Below are 27,639 nucleotides of genomic sequence, written 5' to 3'. Positions count from 1 at the left end.
TCTGGATATGCTTGATATTATTTAGGTGGCGCCAAAAACTGGTAGCTACAGTGTACTTCTCCGTAAATTGAGCGGATGAAATTAGTAAACACTACATATATAAATTGTAATAACACGTTTTCACTACAGTTTTATAAATTTAACAAATTACGTAAAAAAAAATTGGAATCGTAAGTAAATTAATAAGACTCGAGTGCGATAGATATCAGTCGCGAAACTGTAGTCGTAGTATAATGACTATAGCCTTCTGCCGTACCCCGGAGTTGCTAAGCCTTTTTTTTGGTACTGCACGTCGGATACGGGCTACGTCGGTCTCCTGGGGGCCACGTGTCTCCTCTGACCCGGTCTGGGATGAATGGTTGAAGGATTCGAAATGCGGATGATGCGCGTTCTTCGGGTCTTCATGGAAGAGGTTAAGAAGTTTGCTTAGCGAACTGATCTTCGCTAAGGTGAGCTCGTGAATACAGATCGACCTGGCTTTTTCCAAAGTCAACTCGGCTAATTCGATCATTCTTCAGGACCTCAAATCCGAGTGTGTGCAACATCTACCACGTGGTCTTAATAAATTAATTCATGGGCTCGGGCCAAATTGCTTCTAATTTGAGCCTGAACGATTATGTGTGAGTTGAGGTTGAAGTCCAACATCAGCAACTCCGAACAACGTTTACATTTTTTATCACTAATTTGTGATCAATAATTAGTTGATTTCGTGGTAGCTAACTTGTTGTAGTGATAATCTCACACATACCTCGTCTGAGAGGTCCTGGGTTCATGTCCCATGGACTGCAGAAATGCATGTCCCTTTAAAATTTATCCTAAATTATGTAATCTTGACCAATAGCGCCACATGCGCTATAGCACTGCTAATATATCATATAATGATGGTCAATTGTGCCTTTTCTAGAGAAATAGTTGATTTCAGAATCCATATAAAATTGAAAGGTTCAAATGTTATTGATTCAATTAATGAAGTTGCTATAAAATAAGCTTTTCAAATTATATGACATTCAAATCAAGACCCCAATTGAACATTTCTCAGTCGAATTGGGTCAATATCATCATGGTTATCGGTAGCAAATGGAAGTTCCGGTTACGTTGGAGTGCTTTTCCGATGCTTGTCGAAACCGGAAGCTTCCGGTTGCTAGAACCCAGAATTCCGTCCTTATCGGAAATGGAAATTTCAGTTCTCTTTTCAGAATTCTTGCCTTCCGCTTAATAACTCTTGAAAGTTACAGGCGTTTGAAAACAATTAAATAAATAAACAAAACTCCAACAACCGTTGATCTGCCAGACATAAACATTTTTAATGGCTGAGATTAGATGACAGAAACCATGATTGAAGGCAAATTACTTGTTCACATTGCTAACGGTAATAAGGCATGACTTTTCTTCTTTCCAACTCATGCCGCTTCCGACACATTGTCGGAAGTGTGCCTTTTGTTAGGCACTCCTTCAAAAACGGCACTACCGTTAACAGAAGATTAGCATTCAGTATGAAAATTTTCGTCAAGTTCCATAACGAGTCTCCGGGATGAGGTCAATATAGAAGTTAAGCTGATTTATCCTAATGTGATGGAATCGGAAGGGACCAAACTCTCCATCCACCAAAAAAAACAAAAAAAAAAAACCAAGAAAGATTTCGTATACCTTTTTCGATTGGTTTGATACTATTTTATTTATCCATAGAATAGTGACCATTTACCATACAAAATCTGAACGAAACAACTCTTTTTTTTAAAAAAAAATTAGATAATATAACCGTAGCAAATACTTAGCATGTTATTTTTGGACTATATTTATCTTTTAGTGGTAAAAGATTATGTATGTATTGAAGAAAAAAGAAGAAGGTAAATTTATATGATGAACTTCATCTTTAATAAAGACTTAATTTGTGTGTGCGTATTCCAATCTCTGTTGAAATGGGAGAGACACTAATTATTCCTGGATATGCTTAATAATATTTAGGTGGCGCAAGAAATTGGTAGCTACATACTGTGCCTTCCTTAAGTCGTAGATACCAAAAATATACATAGAATAATTATAATAATAAATAATCCAAAAATTGCTATTAAAAGTAATTGCTTATCCAGTGGCAAACATCATTACCAGACCCCTAAAAAGAGACTAGCTAGGGTAATATTATGTAAAAAAAAAAAGCTATTAATTATTAGCCTTGTTTAATAATACCAAGTACGAGTTCAAAATAAATTAGTACATTTACAAAATAGAGCACTGACGTTATTTATGAGACTCAATATAATGTTCTTCATTGTATATACATATATAATGCATGACTGAGTTTGGTTGATTCTGTTATACTCTTATAAAGAGGACAAAATAAGTAAACGACAAACTAATTATGGTAATTAGTTCAGAATAATACCATATGTTGACGTAGTAGGTTTTCAAGAAGGAAATAAAAAAAAATAATAAAAAAAAATAATCAAGTTTGAGCCCCATAATGCGCATGAGGTATATATAAATATTGCTCGAATTTGTGTCTAAGCATGCACTTTTGTACACATAACCATGTATTCGCATGCAAAAAAAATCCATATTATTGTTTTCTCGAGATAATTATCGAACTAAAATTAGCATTTTAACTAAAATTTGTCACCTAATAATACCTTAAAAAAGCCAGTTTTGTTGAGCACATAACCAGTCATGAAAACAGGAGATTTTAAGTTCGTTAAAGGCCTGGTCAATCTTGTTTTACCAGTCAAATAATTCGAAAATCAATAAATAAAAACTAAGATGTCAAATAACAATATTTTGGGAAACTGAAAGTGTGTTTGCTTCGGTTTTTATTTTTATTTTTTAAATGGCAAAAAAATCCATAATATTGTTTTCTCGAGATAATTATCGAACTAAAATTAGCATTTTAACTGGAATTTGTCACCTAATAATACCTTAAAAAAGCCAGTTTTGTTGAGCACATAACCAGTCATATCATGAAAACAGGAGATTTTAAGTTCGTTAAAATCTGGTCAATCTTGTTTTACCAGTCAAATAATTCGAAAATCAATAAATAAAAACTAAGATGTCAAATAACAATATTTTTGGGAAACTGAAAGTGTGTTGGCTTCGGTTTTTATTTTTATTTTTTAAATGGCTTTGGTTTTTAATTACATGTGGTAAATAAAATTGAAAAAATAAGTATAGCTGACACAAAGAACATCTAGGGAAGTGAGAAAAAGAAGAAAACTCCCTAAAGCAAAGAACTTTGAAAACCCAGAATCAAGTGTAATTCCTATCCTATCTGTCCTCAAAACCAAAGTAAAGAATATAACTGATTTTTAGTACCAATTTTGCCCTATGAAAATTTTAACACAAAAGCTAAAGTTTCAGTCCATGTATTGGAGACTGGAAACACAAATCTCTCTCTCTCTCTCTCTCTCTCTCTCTCTCTCTCTCTCTCTCTCTTTTAAATAAATATTTATTTATTAAATATTTAAAAGAATCTAGCATGATTATTTCCATCACTACCCACCAAGCATATTTATAGTTTAATAGCCCTCTCGTTTCCACAAATTTTAAGTATATGTCAGAACCATAAACCAAGGGCATTAGAATAGAAAGCTCCAATATTTGTTTATTTAGAGAGAGAGAGAGAGAGAGAATAGAGAAACAAATAAAGTGCTGTTTTTGAGTCCAAAGAGAGCGAAAGAAAAAAAAAAGTTTGGGAAATGGTGAGACGAAGAGAGTGAGTTTCGAAATTTCATTTATCTCCTTCTTTTCTGGGTTTATTATTATTCACTATGTGTTGGAATATGGACTTGCTCGATCACGGAAGAAGAAAGAGACTAAGAAGAAGAACAGAGGATACAAAACGACAAGTACAATGCAAACAACAACCAGAAACGACAGAGTTTTGTTCCTCCTCGAACATGTCTTCAAGCTATCGTTTTCATCGCAACAGCAACAAAAACGACAACAATAAGAAGCCAGTGATCATCGTCGTCCAATCTATACTATTCTTTCTTCTCGTAATCACTCTCTCTCCAGTTCTCTCTTCTGAGTTAGAAGAACAAAACGACAATAACTTTGTGCCAACCAATCAGACTCTCAGGCCAGAGCAAGAGTTGCAAAAGTTGAAGATGGTCAAATCACATCTCAAAAAGATCAACAAGCCTTCCGTCAAAACAATTCAGGTTTTTTTTTTTTTTTTTTTTTTTTCTTTTGCTATATTAATTTACCTCTATATAAAGTGATCATTAATTTGATTTAATTTTATTTTTAATAAATATAATTCAGAGTCCTGATGGTGATATCATAGATTGTGTGCTCTCTCACAAACAACCAGCTTTTGACCATCCTCAATTAAAAGGACAAAAGCCATTGGTACGTACTTATATATTTATATAATTCTACTACACAAGTGTTTTGTGCAGTTCTTTTGTTTAATTAGTATTTTATAATATTTATTTAATCAATTTATAGGATCCGCCAGAGAGGCCCATAGAGTATCAGAACAGGCAAAACCCGTCGTCGTTTATGGAGTCATCGGAGGATTTTCAGCTTTGGCGATTTTCCGGTGAGTCGTGCCCGGAAGGAACAGTGCCGATCAGAAGAACGAGAGAGAAAGACGTTTTGAGAGCGAGTTCTGTTCGGAGATTTGGAAGGAAAATTAAGAGACGTGTTAGGAGAGATTCAAGCAGTAATGGCCACGAGGTAATAAATTATTTTCTTGTCTTAAAATAAAAAATAAAAAAATATTGACATATCTATAATATATTTTATATTTATAAATTTTTGAAATTTAAGTTATTTTTCTTAGCAATTTTAGTTCGAACATATAGTTTATATATATAAAAAAAAACAGTTTATTTATTTTTATTTTAAATGTGAAGTAATAAACATATAGTTCCAACATTTTTGTTCTTTTTATGCTTTTGTCTACATCTTCTTAAGGTCAAGTGTGCAAGATTGAGAAAGCAACATAGTTTGGTCGAAATTATGTTTTAACTTTTTTTTTTTTTTTTTTTTTGCTTCGTTCTAGTATATTTTCTTATAATTATTGAATAAACGTCTCTTTATTTTTCATTTTTCAAAAATTAATTGAGGTATATATATTTACTAGCAATAAAATAGAGGTTAAGGTTTATTATACTAACTTTTTTTTATCAAACACACAAAAAAAAAAAAAAAGATTAATTACACTAACTTTGATGATCATGGAGAAAGAGTCCCAATAACTCAAAACTTATATATTGTCCAGTTTTCACACGCTGACACTTCCCAATCCCTGAAAATTATTTTCTTGTCACGCTGATTTTTTTTTTTTTTTTGGTGCTCAAAAAATTAATTACATGGGAATAATGAAGTCAAAGTGTCTCTCTCTCTCTCGCTCTCGCTCTCCCTTTCTTTCATACCTAAATTTTGGTCCAAGAAGAGTGCTTCAAAAACTATGTTTGACTACAACATCAATACAAAAAAAAAAAAAAAAAACTCATTTTATAAATAATATATATATATATATATATATATATATTTTCATTATGTGGGTGAGATATGAATAATGAAATATAAGTATAAATGTAATTATACAGCATGCAGTTGGGTATGTGACCGGAGAGCAATACTATGGAGCAAAAGCAAGCATAAATGTGTGGTCACCAAAAGTGACAAATCAATACGAGTTTAGTTTGTCACAAATGTGGGTCATTTCTGGCTCATTTGGTGACGACCTCAATACCATTGAAGCTGGTTGGCAGGCATGTCCTTCTATTCTATTCATTTCCCTTTTTATTTATTTATTTTTTTTGTTCCATAGTTTATTTTATTTTATGATTATTGTTCACAGCCCTAATATATATATATATATATATATATATATATATATATATATAATTGTAGCTGATTAATTAAGCGGAAATTATATGTAATAGTGCGGTTTTAAAATTTTTCGCAACAATAATGTGCTTACAAATTTTATCGCAAAATTTTTCTTCTTGTTTGCATATTTTAGAAAAAAAAATTGTTTACGTTTTTTTTTTACTCCATTTAACTTTATTTATTATTTACAATTTTATTTATAGAAAATAATCACAAATTATTATTTAACTACACGTTGAAAAAACTATTTTTTGACAGGAAAACACCACTGTTTAAGAAATATTACATTTTGACAATTATATTGCTGTAATTTTTCATTAATAAATAACATGCATGGCATGTGGAACATAATTGAATATTTTCCTACACATAATTCAAGCTATTAGCTAAAATTCAAATTGTACAAACTTTAATGAACATGTAAAAATTCAACTTATGAAGAAAGAAGAAAAGAACTTTTTTTTCTTTTTCTTCTTTTTCTTCTTCCATCTTTCTTTAAGTTCATTATTGTCATGATAATATTTAAAAAAATGTTGATAACAAACACTAGAAAAATAGAAACAAACAACATATTTGTAGTCAAAATATGTGTCAGAAATTTACAGGTCCTTAGTTTATCTACCATAAGTACACAAAATCAGAACTAGCACATGATGAGAATCGAGTTTATAATTTTTAGTAATGAAAAAAAAACTACGTACGTAATAACCAGCAATATATATATATATATATATATATATATATATATATATATATATATATATATATGTATATCGTTAGACTAGTAATTGGGTTTTTCACATTTAAAGTTGCTTTATGTTCCTACTGTGTGGAGGTCTGCCCGATCTTTTTTTCAAACACACACGCGGAATAATAAAGCTCATTATATAATGTCATTTAAAGCCATTTGTGAAGGTTCAACTACCTTTCATATATACCTGTTCACACGGACATACGTATATAGATTATATATATTTGCTAATTAATGATCATCATTTAATTCTGTGCAGGTTAGTCCAGAACTATATGGGGACAACTATCCTAGATTCTTTACTTACTGGACTGTAAGTGTAACTCATAGAAATAATTACTAATTATTTACTATTTTATGATCAAAATTAATTATTTTTTATGTTTTTCTACAGACCGACGCATATCAAGCCACTGGGTGTTATAATTTGCTGTGCTCAGGTTTTGTTCAGACAAATAACAAAATTGCCATTGGAGCTGCAATATCTCCAATTTCGTCGTTTAGTGGTGGACAGTTTGATATAAGCTTATTAATTTGGAAGGTACGTTTTTTTTTTTTTAAATTTAAATTTACCGTAAAAAATTAATAATTAATCTTGTTTTGTGGGCTAAATAATTAATACGACTAAGTGGACACATGATAATTTTTTAGAGCATCATAACTTCGTGCCGTTTAAGTTGTTCCACACAACATTTAATTTTCGAGCCAAATAGTATATACATTTTCTCTGTGTCCTACATTATGATAAAAAAAAAATATTGTTGCTGCACGAATGATTTGACTATATATATATATATATATATATATATATATATATATATATATATATATATATATATATCGTGAGAGTAGTCTATAAGTAAATTGTGTGCTGTCATTGTATGTACGTAATATCTATAAAGACAGAAATCAATGCAAAAACTTGTATGAATTACATAATTGTATAATATGTTACTTTCATTCCCGCATGCACTGATAAAACCCCAAAAATTTATAATTTTACTGTAAATTGAATTTGATCTAAAATTGCCTTGTTCTTATTTCAGCACTGCAATATTCTTTTCTCTTCTTATGACACCAAAAGAAAACTTCATGGCTACTCTTTCTTCTCATTATATATGCCTGCTTTTCGACACACACACACACACAAAAGTTCTTTTAAAAAAAAAAAAAACATCTTAATTGTTTCTACACTCAACCTTACAACACAAATTCATTACCACATAAATTGATCATTAAACTGTAAAATTATCTAACTTATCAACACATACATACATGATTTTAATAATGCATAGTCATATACTACAATAACTTTTTTTTAAATAAAATTAAGCAAAAAAGCTATCAAACTTTATAGTTAACTAATCACTTTTCTAGTATGTTAAGAGAACCCTACTTTTTTTTTGGGTGAGTAGTTATCTTAAATCAAAATATTATATATACTATAAAACTGTAACTCAATAACTAGACTACTTATCATATTTGAATGATAAATTTTGTTCCTTATGTTATAACTAACTAAAAAAACCAAAAGAAACTTGTCAATTGTATCATATATAGTCAACGTCCGCTAATAATTAGAAATAAGCTAATTTAATTACGTGACAAGTGATTATAATAGGAGAATTAATCAGCCAATTTACTAATGTGATAATCTAATTAACAATAAGAGCGACTAATTTTCAATTATCTATTGAACTCTGAGCAAAGTGTAATTTCAACGTTTTAAGAAGACTATACAAACTACAATACCCTTATAGTAGTTTAATCATAAATATCAAATATTTTTTTTATTATTTTGTTTTTCAGGATCCGAAGCACGGAAATTGGTGGCTAGAATTTGGGTCGGGTATTCTAGTTGGATATTGGCCGGCGTTTCTGTTCACGCATCTGAGAGAGCACGCGAGCATGGTTCAATTTGGCGGCGAGGTCGTGAATTCTAGGGCAAATGGATTTCACACGTCGACTCAGATGGGAAGCGGACATTTCTCGGGAGAAGGGTTTGGAAAAGCTTCGTATTTCAGGAACATGCAAGTCGTGGATTGGGACAACAGTTTGGTTCCATTGTCGAACCTCAAGGTCTTGGCTGATCGTCCGAACTGCTACGACATTCATGGAGGGATTAATACTGTCTGGGGTCACTATTTTTACTATGGTGGACCCGGGAGAAATGTGAGATGTCCCTAGAGAGAGACTATAGGAAGAAGAAAAAAAAAGTATAGATTTAATTTTTTTTTTTTTTTTTTTTTTGGGGTTTGGTCTTCATCAAAATATGGGTGAGTTATTTATTTGGGGTATTCCTATATTTATTTTAATTTAATCCAATATTTTTTCTTGTTACTTTTTTTTTTTTGTGCAACTAACATGTTGATCTGTTAATTTTGCCAGCCAGCCCTAGGATTTTGTGAATATCTGGTGGGTAAAAAAATGAAATAGTGAAAATGTGTTTGGTTTGTGACTATGCTTTATTTTTTTTCTGTTGTAATCCATTTGGTAATAGTTTGTAGGGAATATTTTCCACTATTTTTTTTTTAAACTTATATGGGTGTATCTGCCCTATAACTTGATCAAAGATTTCGTAATTACTTATAATATATATACACATATATGTACGTTGAAGACACAAAAAAGTTACAGCATATTACATCAATTATAACAATTACTCCACCAAGAATTCACTAGTGTTGAGCAGTGTGAAAATCTTAGGTAAAATTCTCTCTCTCTGTCATATATATATATATATATATATATATATATTGAAACCACATAAATTGAAATTAATACCATAAGATAATTTAGTTAATTCGCTACACCCTTTCCTTTTCATTATTTTCGTGATATACACGACTGTGTTTAGGGTTTCAGAGCCTATAATTAAGTGATTTGGACACTCAACCCCCTCTTTGAATGAAAGAAATTTCAATAGAGGAAAGCTGTTGAGCGACATTGTATCTTTAAGACAATTAATGAGTTGTCCAATTTACATTCATGAATGTATAAATTAAGCGTGAAGATTCATCATATTGCCACGCTAACATATGGAGAGAGAGAGAGAATTCTTTTTTTTTTCTTTTTGTAGGGAGGGTATTATTAGCCACTTGCTCCTAGCAAGCTTGGGTAGAGAGAGAGAGAAAGAATTGTGTACTTATATTCCTTAGAAAACAAGTATGAAATCAAATATTTTTCTAACCAAAAAGTATCAAATATAGCCATTATTTCACAAGATAATTATTAGAGACAAAGAGCTAATATCAAAGACAAAAACATAAATACATATAGAAATATCTCTGCTAACGTGATTTACATTTTGGATAGATTATACTACAAACGTTTTCAAGGAATGTATTACAAAAAATTCAATTTAAATAATACCAATAGAGCGCACAAATAAAATGACACGATTTATGTTAATTTTAATAGCGTGAATAAAATTCGAGAAAAAAAAAGTTTTATCACCAACTAAACCATTTCAAACGTTAGAATTTTATTATAATCTAGGTTTAAAAAATATTAAACAAATAGCCTGTTGACGTGGCACATAATTTATACTATTATTTCCTTTATTAATTAGTTAATTAGAATTTATTTTTGAAATTTAAAAAATTTAATTTATTATTCAAAATTCCTAATTATTAGGATATCAGTTCTCTCTCTCTCTCTCTCTCTCCTTTTCCGTCATAGTTTTAGCCATAGACATTTGTCAAAAACATTAAAAACATAATTAATAGTCGATAATAACTGTTAATAGGTTTTTACTTCAGTTAATAGATTAACTGTGATATTGTTGTTTTTAACCTCCGTCATGACTAAAAAAGTGACGAAGAGAGAGAGAGAGAGAGAGCGATTTTTAGTGTCAATGGGATTCTGATTTCCGAGCGTGATATTTACATTGGGGGATCGATTGTCGTCCATGGACTCAGTGGGATCATCGCCGCTGCGTCAGTATAAGGGTCAGGATATATAGATTGGGGATTCGATTGCTGTCCATCGAGTTTTTTTTTTTGCCTCAAAGCGATTGACATATACATAATTGGATTTTTTTTTATTTTGTGTATAGATTGTATTTTTTCCAGTTCGGCGACAGTTAAACCGATTAACTGTCACAGTTAATCTTATTAACTGCGACGAACCTCTTTCGAAAATGATTTCGAACATCGACGAGTCTCGCGGTTGCACGATTTTGTCGTTCGGATGTCGCAAGTTCAGTCCTGCGTATTAATTGTGATAGTTAATCAGATTAACTATGAAGATTAATCTGATTAACTGTGACGCTCCTGCTCTGGAAACGATCTTGAACATCGGCGAGTCTTGCGGCTGCGTCATTCCAGTTATGCATATTAACTGTGATAGTTAATCCGATTAGTTACGAAGGTTAATCAGATTAACTCTTAAAGGTATAATTGGTATATTGTATTGTTGGATTTGAGTTTGAGCTATTTACCCAATTAAACTCATAATTGGACTATTATTTTGAAGAAGAAAAAAAGTCTTAATATGGACTAGTTGGCTAATCCGTCCAAATTTTAAAGGATTAAATACTAACATTTTAAACAATTATAAACAATAATCCATCTTATGATAAAAAGAAGGCAGGTTTTTTAAATGAATCTCAATCCGTAATTAAAAAAAAAAAAAAAAAAACATAAGTATGCGGTTTTTAGATAGGAAAAAAGAGTTATTAAAGTCTTTTTTAAATGGAATTTGTCACAAATATGAATCTAATTCACGACCTCCTTTTTTAAATGTGGATATGTATGTGCAACCAAATTTATTGATATTCCTACAATATTAATATGGTCCATTAGATATATAGTCAACTTAAACATTTGTTTTTGTAAAATAACCAACGTTTCGTAAATTTTAGGTAAATAACCACTTCATCTTATTTACGCTTATTTATAAGCGTTTTTATTTACAAAACTATCCATAAATACCAAAAAAAAAAAAAAACTTATTTACGAGTATTTTTGTAAAAATACACTTGTAAATAAAATGTAATGGTTATTTACCTAAGATTTACGAAACGTTGGCTATTTTACTAAACTCAAACGTTTAAGTTGACTATTTTGCTAATTAACTGTATTAATATTCGGTGACATGAAAACGATTGATCTGGCATCATGATCATATATATACACATCGAGTTACTACTTGGTTTATAATAATAACACAAAGCCAGAGAAGCAAGTGGTTATTATGTGCATCATCAAATATCAGTATGATTTTTTGAGCAATCTTTTCCTTCAAGTCTTACTTTGTAGCCTCTCAATCATCAAGGCCTTTTTTTTATTATTATTCATTTCTATATCTCAAAGCTAGCTTCACGTAGTAGGAAAACATGTCGGCACTAATATTTACTTTCATAAAACAAAGTGAAATATAAAAACAATTCAATAAGTAGTACTTCAAAGTTTCAAACCACAACATGATAAATTATGTAACATCATTGCACGTCTTAAAAAAGATGATAAACAAAGTATCATATCTAAAACACAAAAATTAGTAAAAAAGAGAGGCTTTGACTTTTGACCCTAAAAATTTAGTTACTCGTTTGGCTTAGCTAAGAATGTAAAATACTGTAATTGCATGCGTTTGTGTTGAACTTTGAATCGACGCTAAGAATTGAATTGGGTTTTAGAAATTAGAACTTAAAGCTCGACATGACTCGACAACTTGTACATCGAATCAGATTATTTCAGACGTACTTTGTGTATATTCTCAGTCATTTTCAGGCTAAAATTCAAAAGGACATTCCTCTGCTAAACTATCTCATCGTATCACTAGTTGTGTTGAACTTGAATCTGTCCGTTGATGTCTACATTTGGAGTGTTTGTTTTTTTTTTTTTTTTTTGGTAAACGTTATGACGTCAGCAAATTTGATGTCATGTGACTCTGGTCCGACAAATTCCTTTCAAACACAACTTTTGTTTTAGTGAATCACTTTTGCTAGTGGTTCCTTTGAATTCTGAATCACGATTTACAGAAACAAATATTAACGAAATTAATGCCAATTTTGTCGCTTCAACCTTAGAGACATGGCACAAATTATATCACCAAAGAGAAACCATTTCTCACCTTCTACAAAGTGGTAGCTTCTGTTTTGATAAATCACTATTCTCAGGTAAAAAAGATGACGAAATTTTATTAGTCAATATTGTTTTGAACCTTTAAGGTAGGGTATTTACGTCAATTTACACGTGTAAATACAAAGACGTGACTATTTACCTAAAATTTATGAAACGTTGGTTATATAGTAATGTGAAACTGTAAATATAGCTATATACCTACTAGACCCTTTTCTTTTAGCTTTGATTTCTGTTTGAGACTTCTGATAGAATTTTAATTTTTATATAATTAATGTTTTTGTTAGAGTGAATTTGTTTTTTCTATAGTGCCTTAAAAATCCCATTTCCCTTGTTTATGCAACGAGTTTTATAGACAGCCCTGATAGCTCTGGAAATGGATTCCGTTAGTTATTTTGCGTGAACATTTGTTATTTTAGCCAATAAGTAAACAACCTTTATCCATGGGGCAGATTAAATTTGTTGAGAAGCTTAAGCTAAGTTAGATTATGAATCATGATGTATGACTATTATTTCTGTTCAGTGAATGTTGTTCTGTTACTTGTGTGCTAAATCTATGACTTCAATTTGTTTTTCTTCCTGATCGAAGATAATTTGACTTGCTTGTCATTTCCTGAGCAATTTATTGAATTGTCATTTATGTTTAATGAGCTGGTTTTCAGTTTAAATGGGTAAAATGATCACAAATTAATATTAACCTTCTCCGCTATTGTATCTATTTTGCTGTAGTTAAGTTAAGAAGATTGAATTAGAGTATGATACTGTTTCTGTAAGTAGCTCAGTTTACAGTCCGGTCCTTTTTTTTTTTTTTTGGTTATGACTTATGATACTTTAATGAATGTGTATATCCTTGAGTTGTGGTTTATTTTTTATTGCTCTAATCTCTGTTCTAGCTTTTAATTTCGTTAAATGTTTCAAGATCGGTGTAATGCCCTCAGAAAAAAAAAAGTACAGAGAGATTCATTCTTCAGATATGATCTCTCCTTCAACAATCTTAATTTCCAGATTTTGTTTATTATTACTAATCAGACTCGAGAAATAAAGAAGGCGTTTTTAAAAAAGAGATCTTAATTTTCTTTATTTTCCTTAGATGTTAATCGACTCTAGATGTTGATTGATTTCAAGTGATTCGGAAAACAGTGTCCACAAAGCACTTCTCTTCAACCTTGCAATGATGTTAAATCCCGATTCCGATCGCTGAACATATCCTTTATCAGGTCTTTACTTTAAAAAAAAATAAAATGGAATATAAACCAGTTCAATAAGTACTTTAAAAAAAATAAAATGGAATATAAACCAGTTCAATAAATGGTACTTTAAAGTTTCAAGCCACAATAAGATCACTTATATAACATCATTGCACCTCTTCAAAAGATGATAAACAAAGTGTCATATCTCTAAACACAACAAGTAGTTAAAAAGAGAGGATTGGACCTTTTTTTTTTTTTTTTGGTAATGAGCTTCCCTTTGGTTTGACTTTGACCCAAAATTTTGGTTACTCTTTCGAACAAATACTGTAATTGCTAACAATTGACTTGGCTTTTAAAGGTTAGAACTTGAAACTCGGGCATGGCTCGACAACTTGTACATCGAAACAGATCATTTAGACGTACTTTGCAGTCATTTTCAGGCTAAAGACCAAAGACATTCCTCTGCTAAAATATCTCATCGTATCACTAGTTGTGTTGAACTTGAATCTGTCTGTTGATGTCTACATTTGGAGTTTTTTTTTTTTTTTTTTGGTAGACGTTATGATGTCAGCAAATTTGATGTCATGTGACTCTGGTCCGACAAATTCATTGCATTCTCAACTTCTGTTTTGATGAATCACTTTTTGATGTCAGTGTATTCCTTTGAATTCTGAATCACGATTCACAGATAATATGACAAAATTTCAATGAATTAACTTAATGCCAGTGTTATTTCTTTCTTTGTTTTTTGAAAACTTAGGGTGCCAATGTTGCTGTTTCAACCTAAAGACAACGATCCGTTAAAAAAAAAATTAAGAGAAACCATTTCTCATCTTCTACAACGAGTTCAACTCAAAAAGCTAGCTTCTGTTTTGATCAATCAAAATTCAGGTCACAAAGACAGACAAAAAATTTATTAGCCAAAATTGTTTGAACCTTAAAAACCATGGCGCACAAATTCTATAATCAAAATGAGGTAAGAACCCATTTCTCGAATCCAAAGTTGCAGGGAAAAATAAAATTAAATAAAAAAAAGATATGATGGCAATAAAACTCAGTCTACACATACGGTCTCGAGCAACTTCTCGGCGGCCTCGCTCACTCGATCCACTCCCTCCATTTTCAGCCGGCGCCGGAGCGAAGCGCTCGTCTTTCCGGCGGCGGCGTAAATCCTTATCAGCGACTCGAGCACTTCGGGATGAAGATTCCTCGAACACGTCTTGAGTCTCTCCAGAAAGGCCTCGGCTCCGTCCACGTCCTTCTCTCTCTCGAAATACTCCATCAGCGACATCACCGTCTTCCTCGGCGGGACCCACCTCTGTCGCCGCTCCCCCGCGACCCATATCGCCTTTACGGCGCTCTCGACCGCGGGCCCGAATTCCCCGCTCCTCACGTGGTGCTCGAGGAAGACCACCCAAGTCCTCAGGTTGGGCTTGGCTCCTCGGAGCCGGGCGAGTCTCAGGATCTTCCGAGCCTCGTCGATCGAGCCGTCTCTGGCGTAACCCGCGATGAGAGTGTTCGCGATTCGGATATCGAAAGCCGGCGAGCTCTCTAGCCACTCCTCGAAGGCCTTCTCGGCGCCCGGGAGGTCCTTGAGCCTCACCAAGACCTTGATGTAATGCAAATAGCTCGTGTTCGTCGGCTTCTCGAACGCCAGCTTCAAGGACCGCCAAACCCGATAAACCTCGACCAGATTCCCGGTTCTCCCGTAGAGCGTGATCAAGAACTGGAACGCCGAGAGATCTTTCCCCGCGTTGACCTTCTCGAGCTCTTTCAACGCGATCTCCGCTTTTTCCTTCAACCCCGCGTTGACGTAGATCGATGCGAGGTTGCTGTACGTGGTCCATTCGGGCGGGACTTGACCGTCTCTCTTCATCTCTTCGACGACTCTCTCGGCACCGGCGATATCGTCGAGCGACGCGTAAGCCCTCATCCAAATATTATACGAAAAACAATCCAATGCGATCCCGGAGACTTTCATCTCCTGCGTCGCCGCGAGAATCTTCTCCGGCTGATTCTTCTTCGCGTAGAGCGTCATCATACTATTGTAAGACATCGAGGTCAATGGAAGCTTGAGCTCCTTCATCTTCTCCAGAAGAGACTCGGCTTTCTTGGCCTTCGATTCCGCGCAGTAAGCGTTGAGCAAAGCGCCGTAGCAGTGGATCTGCTTCTTCGATTCGGGGAGGGCAACAAAGTAATCTTCCGCCGCGGCTATGCCGTTCGATTTCGCGATCAAATCCAAGTGGATGGCTTGATCGGCAAGCGTCTTGTTTATTCCCCTGTATGCCATGGTTTCCGATAGCTGTATGTAAACGTGTATATATCGTCTCAAGTCAGGTCTGTTTTTAAATGTATAATTTGAAACCTGGTCTCATAAGTATCTCTCAATTCGCACAATCCTAATCACACCAATGCCTTAGAAGTAAGACCTAAGAGATTTCAATGTATGACATTAACCACATTGATTTTCTGCCAAATTTTCAATTAACGCGATCCAAAACACTAAATTTCAGACCGAAAAAAAGTAAGAACCCTAAGTTCTGCAATTATTTGAATCTCTCACTCCAAACAATCAAATAACTGAAATCGAAAAAAAAAATGAGAGAAATGAGAGAAGGAAAGACCTTGAGGGCCGGTGAATAGAGCTTGAAGCTTCTAAGCTTCTTGAGAGTGTCATCGAGCTCCCATTTGTAGATCAGCTTGCGACTCTTGAGAAACGCGTTCATTTGAGCACGAACGTTCTGCTCGGAGCTTCCATCCTTAAACAGCCTGTGGTAAAGAGGCTCTTCCAAGTACCTGCTTGGCCGCTTCGCGATATCCTTGGTCCGACTCACTAGTTGTTTCGCCATTTTTGGCTCTGTGACTGTGAGAGCTAGGGTTTTTGCTCTGTTTAGTCGTCCATGTCGATCGAACCCAAAACCCTGACGAACGAGAGTGACGACTCTTCTCTTCGTGTAGATTGGACCGAGCTTGGAGCTTGGGTCTAATTCTGGACAAAAAAAACAATTCGGCCCATTAATTTAATAGTTTGGGCTTAAATATTGGCCCAAATATATAAGACGAGAAACGAAAAATTAAATGGAATTATAAAGAAATTCATGAAGCTAAGCCTAGTAAAAGACATTCGATCATTACGGTAAAGTATGTCACTCTTGAAAAAGGATTTATGAAATTCTTTATAGGAACAAGAAAAGAAAGGGAAAAAAAAACCAATGTAGCTTGTTTGAATGAAAATGGGTTTGTTAATTATTTGTATGCTTTGAATTCTTCTTCTGGTGATAAAAATAGGATAGATGAATTTTAGATTTGTGGCGTACATTTCACATTTCTTTTAATCGTGTCTTATGTTTTATAGAACTTGATGACTTATGTGATGACACGGTTTCTGTAACGAATGACAACCATATGAGGTTAGAAACATTCATCATATATGTGTTGTTTGATAATAACAAAAAGGTTAAGTTGACCGGCGTGAGATATATATTTAGACTAAAATGTAACTTAAATTTCTTTAAGCGATCTTGTCGATAAAGGGTGTCGTTTTGAGTCTTATAGTAAGCTTTTGCATATATATTTGATCGATTGATTTTAAGTTAGTTATCATGACATTATGCGACAAGGTCTAGTCTAATTTCAAAAGAGTCTGTGAGACTACACTGGGTAAAGTGGAGTCTACCAAAGAGGTTTTAGAAAGAAAAAAAAATGTATCTCGGGGAATCTACATTGGGTGGAGGTGGAGACTAAGGTTCCGTTTACAACAAAAAAAAAATTAGAGAAAAAGTGAAAATACGAAGAAAAATGAAAATACGAGCAAAAAACAAGAGGGAAAATTAAAATTATAGATTGTGTTTGAAAGTCATAAAATTTGAAGAAAAAGTAAAGAAGAGACACATAAACGTAAAATTAGAGGGATTCCCATTTTCCATTTAATTTTTTTTCAAGAAAATAGAATCTTTTCAGAAAAATGGATTTCGATCCCACTTTAATTATACAATTTTCCTCCCTCTTTCCCTCTTACTTTTCTTTCCATCTTATTTTCTCTTTATCTAAACAACCAAAAAAATAGAAAGGATTCCATTTTCCTTTTCCTCATATTATTCGGGTTTCAAACGGAGCCTAAAACAAGTAGTTTATGTGGCATAGAAAATGTCGGTAACATTGTCTAATTAAATGCATAAAATAGTAGAGGATTTAGTCGTCGTCACTAGAGTGAAGAGAAAGTAAAAACTTATGTGGGGCTTATAAGGAAGGTATTATATTCTACCCGAGATGAGGTTGTGGATCACCAAGCAACTTGTGGTTAGGAAATAGGAGGATAGTCTTTGGTAAAGGTCTTTCTTGATGATCCTAGTTAATGGTGTACCTGTGTTAGTGCATAGTACATCAATGATAAAGTCTTCATTTATATGAAGAAAAAAAAAGTAGAGAAAGTAGAGACTATGCAAAGTGAGCTATAATCTGTAAGGATAGTATGAAAATTGTTATTTAATACACTTTGTGATTAGTATGGAAATTATGGAAAGTTTATTGATTTTTTTTTTTTTTGGTGACAAACAATTTTCTTGAAATCTATGTTAGTTTTCTTAGAAAGATGGTTTGTTATGATAAGTGTTGATGCAGTGTTTTTTAAATAGTGTGATTTCTTTGCATGTTTATGGCGGTCATCATGGTACTCGCGCTTGAGAGCTGCTCACTATATCATGTTTATGGCGGTCAATGATGTCATCGTTTAATGAGTGATATAGTGGTGGGATTCAAGGTGTAGATTTGTAAGATTTTTTTGAAGCTCAATTTTGTTCAGGCTGACACGAGCTCTAGATTTGTAGCCTCAACTGGTTGATTGGATCTTTGCCTCAAGTGTTGACTTGTGCAATTTCAAATGTAAATGTTAAAAACATATCATAATCATGGAATCATAATTTACAATCATTCAGTGGCGGATCCAGAACTTGGAAGGAGGGGGGGCCAAAATTCAGTTTAGGCTGAAAAATAAAATTAAAAAAAAAATAAAATTAACCCCGAAAATTTTTGGTTGTGGGGGGGGGGGGGGAGGCAGGCCACTTGAGCCTCCCACCTGGGTCCGCCACTGCAACCATTGTTATTTCGCTATTACGAGCGCCCAAAAGAAATTGTCCTTATATTTTTCTTAGCTAAACAATAAATACTTTATTCTTGATTCCATGAAATTCTCTAGCCGAAAACACAAATGCTTGCACTGAATGCAGGGACTAATCTTAAACTCACCACTTTTTGTGGAGACATGGTTATGTTCGTCATCGAATAAGGAGACTCTCCTATACAGGATTGACGATTATCATTAAGGAGTTCGTGTGAGCTAGTCAAATTCATAATTAATTTGAGTCAGAGTGATGCTCCGTTTCACCGATGTTTGTTGCTCTTTTGAGATTCTCTTGTTATTAATGGGTTGGGAATATGCATGGAACTTTGGAGAGTTTTTGACCAAGTAATTGTTTGTGTCTGATACCACCTCTGTTTCTCCAACAGTATTAATTATTTATTGTTTGACCAAGTAAATAATTAATCAATTATTTATTTGTTTATTGTTGGACCAAGTAAAGAAATGATCAATTGAGTTTTAAACAATTGGGCCTTGCACAAAATGAAGAAGTCGAATTTTTGGTATTTAGGTACAAGGATTTGCGTCAAATCCCCTTGGCCGTGTGGTCAAAAATTCGTTTCTTCATATATTGGTACTTACCAATATTTTCTCTTTAGTTGTTTAAATTGAGGAGAGAAAATAATATTTAAAAAGGAAATAAGATATTGTCATTTATTCTCTCTCATGAATATTTAAAGAGAATATGTTTGAATAGGAAATAATATATTACATTTATTCTCTCATAATTAAATATTATCTATTTAAACAGAAAATAAAATCTCATAGATATTGATCTGATAGATGAGAGAGAAAGTATGATTTATAGAATGACATCTAAGGACTGAGTTTTGATTCACTAGTGTGAACATAATAAAAAGAAATAAAATATTTCTGGAAACTTCCATGAATATATCATTTCGAGTACTATAAATAAAGGTTCATGAGAAGGCAAAAGAGAGAAATAGAGAATTCAATTGAATTAGAAATTTCGACCGAGAGACTCTATCCCCCTCTCTCTTGGCCGACCCTCTCTCATCTATCCCCTCTTGGAACTCCGTGATTCCAATCTCATAAACATGGTGTGATCTAAACACCTCGTTCTAGATCGTAGTGAGATAAAGATTTGCCCACTCATCTTTCTTGTTTGCCTCGGAGATTACGTCACTACGTGTCATCATTCTTGAGTTCCTATCATTGAAGAGCTAAAAGCTAGAAGATAGTCTTTAAAAGACTGAAGACGGAGGAGTGAAAACTTGAAGATTCTGTAGTGTCTCTCTAAATCTTTAAACTATGCTTGTTTGTTGCTTGATATTGCTTTCATGAATAATTAATAAGTAAATGTAGAACCATAATATTATTTAGCTCTTGTTAGTGTAGTTAATTAATTCCGCAACTAATATGGTTATTAAGGTGCTATAATCACCAACAATAGATACGACTTGTCGCATCCGAAGGTAATGAAAAAAAATAGGGAAAAAAATGACACGTCATTAATTGAACGAAAATAAAAGGGTGAATTATATCATGCTTTAAATTTTGAGTATTGGATGCGACTCTATCGCATCCAATACTCAAGGTTATTTCATGGATGCGACTAGTCGCATCCAATGCTAAAAAAACCAAGTTCAATGACCGAAGTTTTTATGATTCTTGGTAACATCTTTAGATGTGATTAATCGCATCCAATACTCGTCCGAAGCCAAAAGTCCTATTCGTAGTAGTTATTCAAAAAGTTAAATCATGCTTTCTAAACTACTTGCTGGATTTTCATAAAAAAAAAAAAAAAAAAAAAAAAAAAAAAAAAAAAAAAATTACTTGCTGGATTTTTAAAGATGATATGTTGTTATTTTCTGTGTTTTGAACAAAGATTATTTTTTTTAAAGCATAATAAGGAATATTGGAATATTGACATTTTTGTTGGAAATTAAGTAAATAAATAGTATTTATTTACATGTGTATGACTGATTTGTGGCAACAATTTAAGTGGGGTCCGCTCATCGGATTTGAATAATTCCAAGTGATACGGATTCCTCGTAACGAGGGGTATAAATTGAATATTTGTTTGCCAAAATCGGACCTAGGATGAATGAGAAATTGATGCTCAAAGTAGACTAAAGAAACACATTTACGTTGGGTTATGGAAGTGCAATACCAAGAGTCTCACATTAGTTAAGGATGTGTGTTGTGGTAGTGTTTACGTCCGCCGGGCGTATCTGATCTAGCCAGCGTCCACGGGAAACCTCGCCACGCAAATGTGGCTCCGCGCTCGCCGCCCAGCTCGTGAGCCGAAAGGCAGCGAGTTTCAAATGGGTTCCAAAGGCTTGCGTCCGCCGGACGTATCTGGTCTAGCCAGCGTCCACGGGAAACCTCGCCACGCAAATGTGGCTCCGCGCTCGCCGCTCTTTAACTAGTGGATATCCAAGTGCAAGAGAGGAGAGTGTGTGTGGGTTAACCCTTAACCCCTCACGCGCGCGCACACATACACACACACGCGCCGCCACCACCGAGCCGAGTCGGGCCGGGCCGGGCTCGGGCTCGGGCTCGGGTTTCGGGCTCAGGTTTCGGGTTTCGGGAATTGTCTCGGTCTCGGGCTTTCTTTTGTTGCATTGGGAATTAAACCTTGGGTTAATGCCACCTTTACTCGTGAACGTTGAACGGTTGAGCAGTGCGTTAATGGCCGATGGTAACAGCCTCATCATGAACGTTAAATGCCTTTAAGGCTGGACGGTTTTTGATGTTTCAAAACCGGACCCTTAGCTGAGCCTTGGCCTATATAAGGAGGCTTCAGCTCTCATTCAGAACACACAGAAGAAATCCATCTCTCCTACTGTTCCGAACTCTCCCCTCTCCAGAAAATATTTTCTTCTCTTTTGTCGTGGTGATAGTTTCACACAGGTCCTAGTTCGCTAAGAGTCAAGCCTATTGGTGTTAAGCTTGCCTCTGTAGTCGTTGTATCATGGGAGGCTTTCACTCACGTATTCCAGAATCCGTGGGAGGGCGATAAAAAGCTTCAAAGAAACTGTCCAACGGGCCTCGACTGTTTCTTTCCATCTTCTTCGATTTGTTTTTTCCGGTTCTAAGGTTTAGCCGGTTTTTATTTGTAATTTGTTTTTTTCGTTTAATTTTCTTCCATGCAAATTGTCTTGTATTTCTGTCAATATTAATATAATATTGCTAACAATTTTGTAGCTTCGTTTGGACGAACATTTTGGAAAATGATCTATTCGCTATTGTTTGTATGTTTTGAATAGTAGATTAATAATTCTGAAAGATACATTAATAATATTTTCACTAAGTTAATTACCTTGTTAAGTGTGTCTTGATAATAATTTTGGAGTTTTCAGGCAATATGATAACACTCGGTAGAAAGAACAATCGGATGAATATTTTTGGAAGCGTAAAATATCTTTGAATAATTATATTTTGTGCAGGAACATGAAAAATACCTATGGAACCAAATCAGCCGGTTCGACGATCACCAAGAAAAAAAGAGAGGTGTCACCGAGGGTTTGATGGCACATCCAGGAAAAAAATGCACCCAGTGATTTTTAGCGAGATTTTTTATTTTTTATTTTTAATTTTAGATGGAAAAGAAATATTTGAAACATAACTTATGTACTTGGTTGAAGAATAATAAAAGATGTCAGCTCTAAAGTGCGCAATAAAAGATTTTCCAGCCAGTTTTTGCTTTCTCGTCATAAAAAAGGGAAAGTGCACTTTTAGCGAGAGAAAAAAAAAACAGTTTCCTCTTCTATTTCTGGACGTTTTTTTATCCGAAAATGTTTCTCAACCCTCTATAAATCAAGTATAAATTAGGGTAATCACACAGTCAAAAATAAATCTAAAAGCCTATTTAAATTTTGTTCTAATTTTTCGTTTGAGTTTTGAAGATCAAAGGTGAAGAAAAAGAGGAAAATTGACAACTCTCCTCCAATCTCAAACTTTGCTCAAAAGTTTTTCTTCTTTTAATATTGCCTCCATTGAATTAAGCTAGTAGTATTCGTTGTTTTTCCGACCAAGACAACCCCCATTTTTACGATTCCAGCATTCCATCATTTTCCCTTTTTGTAATTGTTTTATGAAGGATAAAATCCAGATAAATTTTTACAAACAAAAATATTATAAAAAAAATATCTAAGGAAAAATACAAGATTTCGAGTACAAAAATATAAAATTTGATGCATATCGTAAATGAAATTTTCTGTAGTTACAGACAAATCTACTAAAACGAGAGAAGTATGTGAATGCTTGAGCATATTATGTGATAGGAAAGAATAGCCTCCGCTTTTTTTATCTTCTACTTTGCATTTTTTTAGTGATGAGTTTCCATGATTTGCGTACTGGCAATACCTAAGATCCTTTGATTATTTAGTAACTACTGTTGTGCACAAGACTTTGAGCGGTTCCTTGATTAATGTATGATTAATCTTTTTGAAAGATGCATTAAAGTGACACTTTCTTCATGGTTTGAAGATTTAAGCAAAATGGCTCTTTATGTGTGTTTCATTTATGCTTTTTGTGATTATCCTACTTTCAAAAATATTAATCTTTATCCAAAAAGCTAAATCATGCTTTCTAAAATACTTGCTGGATTTTTAAGATGATATTTTGTTATTTTTTGTGTTTTGAACAGACATTAATTTTTTTTAAAAAGCATGATAAGGAATATTGGAATATTGACACTTTGTTGCTTCGTTTGGACGAACGTTTTGGAAAATGATCTATTCGCTATTGTTTGTGTGTTTTGGATAGTAGATTAATAATTCTGAAAGATACATTAATAATATTTTCACTAAGTTAATTACCTTGTAAAGTGTGTCTTGATAATAATTTTGAAGTTTTCAGGCAGTATAATAACACTAGGTAGAAAAACTAATTTGAGAGTAAGGTAAATTTGTTATTGTCTATATATGAGAAGTTGAATCTATATTAATATTTTTGAAGCCCGGATGAATATTTTTGGCAGCATAAAATATCTTTGAACAATTATATTTTGTGCAGGAACATGAAAAAGGGACAATACCTATGGAACAAAATCAGCCAGTTCGACGGTCACCAAGAAAAAAAGAGAGGTGTCATCAAAGGTTTGATGGCGCGCCCACGAAAAAAATGCACCAAGTGATTTTTAGCTAGAATTTTTTTTGAATTTTAGATGGAAACAGAATTATTTGAAACATAACTTATGTACTTGGTAATAATAAAAGATGTCAACTCCAAAGTGCGTGATAAAGGATTTTCAACTAGTTTTTGCTTTCTCATCTAAAGAGGAAAAAAAATAGTTTTCCCTTACCTGGACGTTTTGTGACTCCAAAAATGTTTCTCAACGCTCTATAAAGCAAGTAAAAATTAGGGTAATCACACAACTAACAATAAATCTAAAAGTCTATTTAAATTTTGTTCTAGTTTTTCGTTTGAGTACCTGAAGATTAACGTGAAAAAAAAGAGGAAAATTGACAACTCTCCTCCAATCTTCTATCATCGCTCAAGAGTTTTTCATCTACTGCTTTTAGTATTGCCTCCATTGAATTAAGCTACTAGTATCCATTGTTTTTCCGACCAAGACATTTTACGATTCCATCATTTTCCTTTTTTTCTTTATTTTATTACGTAATCCTCTTGAGTTCTACGTTTTTTATTTATTCCACTACATTACTTGAGCGGCACGTGAACATATAATCAATATTTATTGCTTAATCAACCACTTAGTTGATTGACAATATATTGTTATTTTATGTCGTTTGAAGAAAGATAACCACCCGATGACTGATCAAGAGTTGAAAAGATTTGGAAAAAAAAAAAGTTGGAGTTGAGAGGGTGAAGAAGGATCACTTGAGAGGATGAATTTCAGATTATGTAACAAGACACATCGTTTTTTTTTTTAGAAGAAACAAATCATTCATTAGTAATGGATTCTACCAAATCCCAAGTCAAAAAACGTATTGTTAAAGGACCAAGTAAAGCTGAAAATTCGGTCAAAAAAAAAATTGTATTTAAATTTTAATCGAAATTAATCGGTTAAAATTAACCGTACAATTAATTTTAATTGAATTTTCGGTTAAAATTAACCGTTAGGTTAATATTAACCGAGTAAAAAACAATTAACCTAGGTTAATTGATACTGTTAAAAAACAATAAAAATGAATTAGTCTGACATAGTTAGTAGACTGCTGTACTTTTTATATTTTTGCATGACAAACATTTGCTTTTCTTTGTACTTGTTTTTGTCTTTATTTGCAAACGGTCAACATGACAAACAATGTTGTGATACAATTTCGGTTAAAACGATTAATTGCAATTAATTGTACTATTTATAATTTCGGTTAACAATTAATTTTAACCGTATATTTCAGTTAATGGTTAATTGAAGTTAACCGAAAATTCAGCTTTAGGACCAAGTAGTTATCAACATGATACCGATGACACCGTTAGAGATTTGAAACAAGTCAAAAGGCAATCTAAATGTAATAATTCGCGCCGAGCGTCTCGTCGATAGAGCAGGGTCGAAAGCAAACGAGGTAGTCGTCTTCGTCACCGGGAACGTTGATCATGAGCTCGGCCCTGTAAAAGCATCCGTTCGTCGCTTCCAACACAAGTCTCACATTCAGCCCCGCCACATGGGTCGCGTCCGCATCCACGACCCTCTTCAGCTCCAAATTATCCGCACCCTAATCCACTCATTCATTCAATCAAGATCATTAATACCAATCAATCAATCACTCAATCTCGAGTCTAACCTCGGTGATGTTCTTGTTGTTGCGTATTCTCAGTGCGACTCTGGCCGCGTCGATGGTCTCCTGAGCCGTTGGATCGGCGGGCCAAGTCGCACCGTAAATATACTCTACCGGTTCGAGCCAGAGTGGCATCGTCTCCTCTTTCTTCTCCTCCGTTTTCTTCTTCTCCCTCTCATTTGATTCAGCGCCGTAAAAAGGACACACCTTTTTGCCCTTCACACGGAAGCCATTATCGAAACCCGGATCTTTTCCATTATACAAACTTACCTCTTGTACAGACATTTGTGATGCCTGCAAAATCAAAACCCACCACTTACTACAATTAAATTGCGATTCACACCATACATACATTGAAATTGAAAAATTGAAAAATTGAAAAATTGAAATTGGAATTTCAGGGACAACATGTGAATCGTCTTCATAATCCACGCCCCAATTCTCCTCCTCCGAATCACTTGCCTGACACGCCAACAATTTCAGATTATAAAATTATTCCCCACAAAATTCTTAATCCAATAACAAATCAAATTAAAGGAAGAATAATCGCGGACGCACCGTTTTGATCTTCAAATTGCTTATATCATCTTCCAACACTTGATCGGCCTGCACATTAAAAAACCCAGCACTTACTAGGATTAAATTGCGATTTTAACAGCATAAATCGAAATACAAATTTCAGGGACAACACGTACATCGCTCTTTGTTGCATCGTATTCTAGTACCAAGTCCCGATTCTTCACCTCCAAATCCGTTAACTGAGATTTCAGATTGTACAAAAATTCTTAAACAAAATAAACAGATAAATATAGCGACCAAATCAAACGCAACAATAGCACATACCAGAGACTCGTCGACCATCTTGGAGCAGAGAGAGGGTAACATAAAGTATAAACAATTTAGGGAAGGCTAAGTTTTGCAATTGGGCCAATTTTATACTCTCTGTCTCACGCCCATCCATATACTTGCCAACAATGCCCTTTTCATATAATACTAGATAGTGACACGTGTTACACACGTGGTAAATTTAGATATTAATTAGCAAAGATATTTTTAACTCAACAAGTTGGATCCACCTCGTATGTGCAAAGCTCTTATTCTTTTTGCTGCCGGTCATCCTGAATTTTCGACCACGGAACAAATTTTGGACACAAATTTTGTTATAAGTATATTAGACACGTCACAATTACATTACAATAGGGCCCATTAATGATTTAATAGTTTGGGCTTAGATATTGGCCCAAATATATAAGACAAGAAACGAAAAAAAAATGGAATAAAAAAATAAAAATAAAAATTCATGAGTAAAAGGTATTCAATCATTACGGTAAAGTATGCCACTCTTGAAAAAGGAGTGTATGAAATTCTTTATAGGAACAAGAAAAGAGAGGGGGAAAAAAAAAAAAACTAATGTAGCTTGTTTGAATGAAAAATGGGCTTGTTAATTATTTGTATGCTTTGAATTCTTCTTCTTGTGATAAAATAGGATATATGAATTTTAGATTTATGGCGTACATTTCACATTTCTTTTAATCGTGTCTTATGTTTTATAGAACTTGATGACTTATGTGATGACACGGTTTCTGTATCGAATAACAATACATATGAGGTTAAAAACATTCATCATATAATGTTTGATAATAACAAAAAGGTTAAGTTGACCGGCGTGCGATATATATTTAGACTAAAATCTAACTTAAATTTCTTTAAGCGATCTTGTCAATAAAGGGTGTCGTTTTGAGTCTTACAGTAAGCTTTTGCATATATATTTGATTGATTGATTTTAAGTTAGTTATCATGAACATTATGCGACAATGTCTAGTTTAATTTCAAGAGTCTCTGAGACTACAACGGGTAAGGTGGTGTCTACCAAAGAGGTTTTATAAATAAATAAATAAAAAACATCTTTCGGGGAATCTACATTGGGTGAAGT

General features: G+C 33.6%; 3 protein-coding genes across 3 annotated transcripts; 1 reads left to right on the top strand and 2 right to left on the bottom strand.

The window, feature by feature from the left end:
* Positions 1-3,507: 3,507 nt before the first annotated feature.
* LOC149403293 (protein neprosin-like) lies at positions 3,508-9,039 on the top strand. Its single transcript, XM_089609252.1, has 7 exons — positions 3,508-4,151; positions 4,255-4,341; positions 4,441-4,671; positions 5,550-5,714; positions 6,846-6,899; positions 6,981-7,127; positions 8,396-9,039. The coding sequence occupies exons 1-7, from the start codon at positions 3,759-3,761 to the stop codon at positions 8,771-8,773; spliced, it is 1,455 nt and encodes a 484-aa protein (XP_089465378.1). The 5' UTR covers positions 3,508-3,758; the 3' UTR covers positions 8,774-9,039.
* A 5,666-nt stretch (positions 9,040-14,705) lies between these two features.
* Positions 14,706-16,823, bottom strand: LOC149403292 (Tetratricopeptide repeat (TPR)-like superfamily protein). The gene is made up of 2 exons (XM_089609906.1): positions 16,484-16,823; positions 14,706-16,161 (listed from the first exon to the last, which is right to left on the bottom strand). The coding sequence occupies exons 1-2, from the start codon at positions 16,706-16,708 to the stop codon at positions 14,914-14,916; spliced, it is 1,473 nt and encodes a 490-aa protein (XP_089466032.1). The 5' UTR covers positions 16,709-16,823; the 3' UTR covers positions 14,706-14,913.
* An 8,482-nt stretch (positions 16,824-25,305) lies between these two features.
* LOC149403291 (uncharacterized) lies at positions 25,306-26,667 on the bottom strand. Its single transcript, XM_089609708.1, has 6 exons — positions 26,550-26,667; positions 26,402-26,464; positions 26,265-26,312; positions 26,115-26,168; positions 25,713-26,000; positions 25,306-25,643 (listed from the first exon to the last, which is right to left on the bottom strand). Exons 1-6 carry the CDS (start codon positions 26,589-26,591, stop codon positions 25,434-25,436), a joined length of 705 nt encoding a protein of 234 aa, XP_089465834.1. The 5' UTR covers positions 26,592-26,667; the 3' UTR covers positions 25,306-25,433.
* Positions 26,668-27,639: the final 972 nt, after the last annotated feature.

This window comes from Urtica dioica, chromosome 3, assembly GCF_054948205.1.
Source record: "Urtica dioica subsp. dioica isolate 48M chromosome 3, U.dioica_male_clone48M_v1_H2, whole genome shotgun sequence".
Classification (NCBI taxonomy): domain Eukaryota; kingdom Viridiplantae; phylum Streptophyta; class Magnoliopsida; order Rosales; family Urticaceae; genus Urtica; species Urtica dioica.
This window is presented reverse-complemented; position numbering and strand designations above follow the sequence as displayed.